We start from the raw sequence: 7665 nt of genomic DNA on the forward strand, positions 1-7665 counted from the left end.
AAACCCAAAGTCAAGACCCGAATATATTGGCGAGTCAAGCAAAACAAGTATTCTATGCCCCTAATATGTCAGCCCGACCCAGTTGGAAATTGTGACAAAAATAAAACCACGGTTTACAAATATATAGTTCAGATTAATTAATTAGGTAGATTTATGTTTTTTACTTTATATTAATTCTTATTACTACTTTATTTCAATTATTCGCTCATTTATTAATGGTATGCATTAAGAATGTCTAAAGGTAGTAAAGAACATTGGTGGAGTATGAGGAAAACACCCAGCAAAATGTCTAAGCCATACCAGAACTTCATTGCACAATTAGAAAACTTAAGGCTACGAGAATCGTCTTCTAGAGATCAACCACCTATTGATGTGGTCCCGATAGCTACTGCTCCCCCAGCAGACGGGGATGTTGATGTTGCTGAGGCTGAAGAGTTTGTAGAGAGTACGTTTGCTGATATGGGGGATGACGACGATGATGCTGACGACGAGGGTCACGAGGAGGCTCAAGAGGAGGATGAAGAGGAGGAGCATGGATCCACTCCTGACCCATCATCGACAGGTAACTTGTTTACAATTAGTTATAGATTGAATTGATTCACATATCTAATTATGAATTTGATAATTTTGAAGAAACTTATGCCCGCAAGAGACGGGGGAAGAACAAGAATATTGCGCTATCTAAGAGACCAGCAGTGACAAGGATTCCTCTAACTTTTAGAGAGGTATATGGGAGGCCCGGCGGTGCTTACGAGGGAAGAACAAGGTGGTCTAGACATGTGGGGTCGGTTGTGCGAGATCCCTCAGCCGTCTCACACCGTTTTTTGAAGTGGAAAGCATTAAGTGCTGACCAATTGGATTACATTTGGACTGCTGTGAAGGTAATAATTAATTATACATTAATCATTCAATAATTTTTTTTTAACATTTGAATGTTTTTATTTTCAGTATCCGTTCGAGGCTACTAATGGTCCTATTGATTCTTTTCGAAAAACCGGATTGGGACACGCCAAGAAGATATGGGATAGATGGCGCTCGGATTTGAACAAGGAATATATCCGCGTCCATCAAGGAGACGAGGCGGCGGTACTGGCCAATCCTCCACTAGACTACGATCGAGATGATTGGAGGTTTGTGTGTTGGAACCATTTTTTTACGGAAAAATTTAAGGTACGGTTTCATAATTCAAATAAAATCTGATATTAGTTATTCTAACTTTAATTTGTTTATTTGAAATTCAGAAAAATAGTAGTACAAATATAGTTAATAGAAAGAAGCTAAAATTCCCGCATCATACGGGAAGTAGACCGTTTGCTCAAGTGGAAGAAGAGTTGGTAAGTACATTATTTGTAATAACTTAATATAAAGATTGTTATTAATTATATAAATTTTTTATTTCAATAGGCGATTGAAATGGGACGGGTTCCATCTGTCGTTGAAGTGTTCAAGAGGACCCGTACCCCAAAACCGATAAAAGAAAACTCAACTGCCGTCCTGGACGAACGCGTGCAAGAGAAAATTGTAAGTGAATTGAATTTAAATAAATTACTTATAACTAGTTTATTTATTATTATATAAATGACAAATTATTTCAAATGTGCAGGTTGAGATGGAGGAAGTTCTAAGTAACGAACCGGAAATATCCGACTTTGAGTTGATGGAGAGAGTGTTCGGACGCCAAAAGCATGGGGAAGTATTCAGTATGGGATCAGGCATCCGACCCACTCACTTTCGTGAGGATCTTCGAAGTTCCAACAATTCTCAACGAGCCACTGATCGATTGGTTGAGGAGAATCAAAGAATGGCGATGGAACTGGAGGAATTGAAGAAAAGGTTTGAAGAAAAAACTCAAACGATTAATCAAATACAAGCGAAAAAGGTAGAATTGATTTCAAGAATGGATAGGGAAAGTGCAAAACAGGAGAAGGAAAGGTTAGAATTGAATGCAAGATTAGAGAGTTTTGAAATGTTTATACGACAATATCAACCACCTCCACCCCCACCAGCCAATTCTAAGACGTTTCGACTGTATGAATTGATTGAATAGGTTTAATGGTTAATGTAAAACATGTTGTTTGGATGATTGGTTTGATAATTTTGGAATGATTTGTTTTATGAATGTATTTGTTTTATGAATTGATTGGTTTGGCTGAATAGGTTTCGGTTGAGCACAAAACAATCGGGCTATTTTGTAAATTTTGTAAACAAAAACCGAAAGTTAATGGAATCTTTCAGTTTTTCTTCGAAGGGAAAAACCGAAAGTTAAATGGAATCTTTTGGGTTTTTCTTCGAAGGGAAAAACCAAATGTTAATTGAATAACTCTCGGTTTTTCTTCAAAGGAAAAACCAAAGGTTAATTGAATAACTCTCAGTTTTTCTTCAAAGGAAAAAACCGAAGGTTAATTGAATAACTCTCAGTTTTTCTTCAAAGGAAAAAACCGAAGGTTAATTGAATAACTCTCGGTTTTTCTTCAAAGGGAAAACCGAAGGTTAATTGAATAACTTTTGGTTTTTCTTCAAAGGGAAAACCGAAGGTTAATTGAATAACTCTCGGTTTTTCTTCAAAGGGAAAACCGAAGGTTAATTGAATAACTCTTGGTTTTTCTTCAAAGGGAAAAACCGAAGGTTAATTGAATAACTCTCGGTTTTTCTTCAGAGGGAAAAACTGAAAGTTAATTGAATAACTCTCAGTTTTTCCTTTTGAAGAAAAACCGAAAGTTTTCCATACAACTCTCGGTTTTTCTCTCGGTTATTTAACCCGAAAACTCTACGATATCTCTCGATAAACGCCCAATTATTTTTAACGACAGAGTCAATACCGAGGGATGGCGAGAGTTACCTTAACTCTCGGAATTTGGTCTATACCAAAAGTTATAGGGTCAAAACCGAGAGTTTTTACTCTCGGTTTTGACCCCTTTTTCACTAGTGGCCAATGTTTGATCACTTCATTTTCACAGTTTAGTTAAAAAGCCAACTGGACTAAGAGTCACATGTCAAATATATATATATATATATAATGTTTTATTTTAAGGTTTTAATTTAGGTGGGCTGAAGTCCACCCTAGCCCATGCGTGGCTCTACCCTGCATACTATTATATATATATATAATAATGTTGAATTCTCTACATTATCGAACGATGTACATTATCGAACGATGTACATTATCGAACTTACGAGGGGTTGTGGTTCATTTGCATATTAATGTCAATATAAATGGGTATGGATCGTGAATATGTATATGGATATGTTTGAATAAAAAAATTGATGAGTTTGGACTATTGGTCTTAGTTTACATGTATATTTTGGTTGACTATTCTATTCCTTTAATTAATATATTTTTTTAACTTTTCATATTTATTATTATTATTATTATTATAATAAATAATTATATATAAATAATAGTTGTATTTGTATTGAGGGTTATGATTAATTTAGATGTTAGTATTATTAAAAAAATATATATATATATATATATATATATTTCTATATTCTTATAATATAAAAGGGTACGGAACTTCACATATAGTTCATTAATAAGAGAACCGATTTAAAAAACTAAAATTGTTATGGATTTAAAAACGCTTTAAATTTAATTAGATAATGATTATGGGTGTCAAGTTAGTTCTCCTTTAATTCAAAAAAATAATATAAATAGGTACAAATCGCAGATATAAATATATTTCAATAAAACAAAAATAATATGAATAAGTACTAATTGCGGATATAAATATATTTGAATAAAACATAAATATTGATCTTCGTTTACATTATTATTATTATATATATATTTCTATCTTCTTATATATTAATTATATTTTATTTTGGTTAATATATTTTTAATTCTTTTTATATTTATTAAATTAGTTATAATTAATATAATTATTTTTTAATTTTATATGTATTTTAATAAATAATTATATATATATATATATATATATATATTTAAATTATAAATTATAAAAGGAATTCAACTATTATAATTAGTTTAAAAGTTTTACATTTTATAATTTAGAAATCATTAAACCAAATCAAAATTGATTAAGTTATTTTTATTTATGAGATAACATTTATCTATATATTACATTTATTTTGGATAAAATATTTTATATTTTATATATAAATTATAATAATGTTTAATTCAAGTAAAAAACCAAACTATGTCCATTTTTTTAATATCACATATATAAATTTAAAAATAAAATTTAAAATTTAAAATATTAATATTAAATAAAGTAATAAAAAAATTTTAAAAAAATAAACAAAATAAATATTTAAAATTAGAGTTAAAATTACAAACTCATCTAATATTTTTTATTTAATTAATTATATATATATTAAATTTAAATATTACAATCTCATCTAAAATAATATTTAATATAAAACTCATTTAAAACAAATTATTATATAAAGAAAAAAATATAATATAAAATGATATAACTTTTATTTAATCATATATATTATATTATGTTTAAATATTTTTAAACACAAACCTATGTAATTTAATAATAATAATAATGCAATTATAAATTTAATACATCAATTCTTTTTTTTTCTAAATAAAAATATTTAAAATAAAAAAATAAATATAATTATAAACTCATATAATATCTTTTATTTAATTATATATTAAATTTAAATATAAAATAATATTTAATATAAAATTCATTAATTTATATATTTCTAAAATTTTATTTTACTATTATTCCGACCCATTCTGTTTCTAAATTTATGCCGGTCAACAACGTCTATATCATATACTCTAAAATAAAGTACAATAAAAATTACTAATAAATTATCTAAAATGACGTTTTTATATAATATATATATAATTTTATATTTTAAAAAAAATTCAAAATGTGAAAATAAATAAATATACATGATATTATATATTTAATTATGGTTAATTGTTTTCGGTACCAACATAATAAAATTAATTCTTAGTCAACTACCAGTCAAATTAGAGAAAAACATGATCATTCGAATAGGAAGTATTATAGGTTTCATTCAAGTTGTGTTTCATTTATTCTTTTAAAAACAACAAGCATAATCAATAAACCCTAGAAAAAAACTAACTATATTAAAGCAAATATGAAAACATTATTCTCAAGTAAAAGCTTGTAAGGGGTTTATATCAAAACACGACAAAATAAATAGATGTTTTGAAAATGGGAAAAATGATTTTAGATTGAGAACAATTCATTTATCAAAATAAAAAACAAAGAGAGTTGATTTCCCACATTCATTTATACTAGAATTAAATACCACAATAACCTTTTAACTAACATTAGGAACACCATTGTTGTCTCATCCGAATTTAGCATGACATACTAAAAAATTTATTGGCGGATTCTCACTCAGTCCAGATACATAAACATAAATGTTTTCAAATATTACCAAATGTATGTGAGCTTAAACTTGCACTCACCAACCTTTGCCAATGAGCCACAACCAGTCAAGTGTTACTCCTGCAAATATACCTCCAAGAAGAAACATCACAAGCATATTACCTAAAGCATTTTGCTCGGGTCCCTGAAAAAATATTAAAAAATTAGAAACCCGAGTATTATTCAAGCTGCAAAAACATTATGTAAATTAACCTTGTAGCCTTTTGGAGAAATTGTGAATACACAAACAGTTAGGTAACCATTACTCAACCCCAAAAAGGAGGTGAGCAACATCATCCAACCCTGATCACCATATTTGGCTGTGAAGTAGAATGCTGGTACGAGCAAGAACCGGGAAAGGGTCGCTATTACAAGACCTTTCCGTGATTCCAGTCTAACCCAATTCATAAGTGGCAAGAATCTTCCAATAAGATCACATAAATTGTATATAGCTATCAAAACCAGGGCATACCTAAAAAGTTAACATATATTATAAATTCACATCAAGAAACAAAAACTCATTTTAAAATAAAATTTGCTAACCATTCTCCTAAACTGTGTGAACCAGTATCCTCAGACAGGAATCCAGGGAAAATCGACAAACTAAGCACATATATCAAGAATATATCTATTGCATAATCTATGTTTTTCAGAAACAATTCTCTTTTGCTCAATCGTTGACATAGTTGGGGATGTTCTTCTGCCTGAATGAATTTAACCATAACAAAATGAGCTTCACATCATCATCATCACTATGCAGGAAGGGAAATGAAACTTACTTCTTTCGCAAAATCAGATATTTTAATCCCACCAGCGGCAAGATCAGCTGTAACGGTTTTAGATCCTTCAGAGGCTGCTTTAGATCTGTAATACCGTATAATTGGCAAGTTTGGGTAGACAAATTTATACATAAGTGCACAAAATAACAGAAAACACGTGCTGACGGCGAAGAACAAAACTGCAACAGAAAATGACAAGCACGATCAATTGCTAACTCAATTTATTGTATTTTGTTCTTGAAGCAAAAACAAGGATTGGGATTCAAGTGAATTACTAGCTCCTTTGCGAAGTCCATCATTGGAATTGTCAAATACAGCCTTTGCAAATAACCTTAAGCAAGAGGTTATAGCACCAGATGCAGCCAGACCAGCAATGAAAGACTGTACAATTCAAGAACTACCTTTAACTAAACGTGACTACAAAACAAAGCATGTGAGAAAACAAACGAAAAAAACAAACTTGATTTAGATCCGGATGCATGAAAGAAAGATCTCCAATCATTCCTCCCTGAATAAGAGCATCTGCAACACCAATTGCACAACTTGTGATACATATTCCAATAAACGTACCAATACCTCCCTTCCCAGACGTTGCTAGATCCAACTAGAAAAACAAAAACGAGATAAATTGTCATAAGTATTATTAACTAAACTAGATATTTATTAAGTAATGAGCTATAATATTGGTACTTACAACTAAAACCGAAAGGGTAGATAAAAAGGCAAGTGAATATCCAAATAAGATCCTTAGTCTTGTGTTGAGGTTTGCCTCATTATATGTTAACACTGAAATAGTACAGACTGCAAAGGGCTGATATACAAGTGTAAGAACTCTTGAAGGATGGTATCGCTGCACGAAAACAAAAACCCAACACAATTTACGTGAAACTTTCTGAAAAAGTGTAGACAAAACCATCTGTCCAGAATGGTGTGGATGGATTACAATTTACGGCATATTCAATCAAGATTACGACGAATCCTTTAATCGATGCGGACTTAAACAGTTATAAGGAAAGCTCAAAATCACAGGACATACTAGTTAAATTCATGAAAACCCCCCGCATGAAGCATTTTAAAGAATTACCGGAAACAAGACTTCGTAGTAATCTTCAATAGTAAGCATGCTATTCCAAGCGAATAGACATCCAATTCCAAGAAGCCAACATACCATCATTGCCACATATTTACCCTGTCATTCAATAAAGCAATCAAAATCATTCTTAATCCTCTTTCCATATCTGAAAGAATGAACAATAGACCTTGGATTTATCTAAAGCCTCATTTGCATAATTCAAAGACATGTTTGCTTCCTCTTTCAGAAAACCACAAGCGAAGCCACTATATCACTGCATGCAAGCGCACAATCATTCATGAAATCATCTATATCCATTCAAATAACTAAAGAAAAAATAAAGATAATTGACCTGTAAATCGCTAGGAAGAACAGACCTGATAATCAGAGTGAAAGCAGCAAAAATGTAGGCTGATCACTAAAAGGAAGA

General features: G+C 30.5%; 1 protein-coding gene across 1 annotated transcript; it reads right to left on the reverse strand.

Moving 5' to 3' along the window:
• Positions 1 to 5346: 5346 nt before the first annotated feature.
• Positions 5347 to 7459, reverse strand: LOC124910469 (equilibrative nucleotide transporter 3-like). Its single transcript, XM_047451110.1, has 9 exons — positions 7423 to 7459; positions 7248 to 7352; positions 6858 to 7013; positions 6624 to 6767; positions 6439 to 6544; positions 6164 to 6342; positions 5928 to 6088; positions 5598 to 5856; positions 5347 to 5529 (listed from the first exon to the last, which is right to left on the reverse strand). Exons 2-9 carry the CDS (start codon positions 7335 to 7337, stop codon positions 5422 to 5424), a joined length of 1203 nt encoding a protein of 400 aa, XP_047307066.1. The 5' UTR covers positions 7338 to 7352; positions 7423 to 7459; the 3' UTR covers positions 5347 to 5421.
• Between the last annotated feature and the right edge of the window lie 206 nt (positions 7460 to 7665).

The sequence above is a fragment of the Impatiens glandulifera genome, chromosome 7, assembly GCF_907164915.1.
Source record: "Impatiens glandulifera chromosome 7, dImpGla2.1, whole genome shotgun sequence".
Taxonomy (NCBI): domain Eukaryota; kingdom Viridiplantae; phylum Streptophyta; class Magnoliopsida; order Ericales; family Balsaminaceae; genus Impatiens; species Impatiens glandulifera.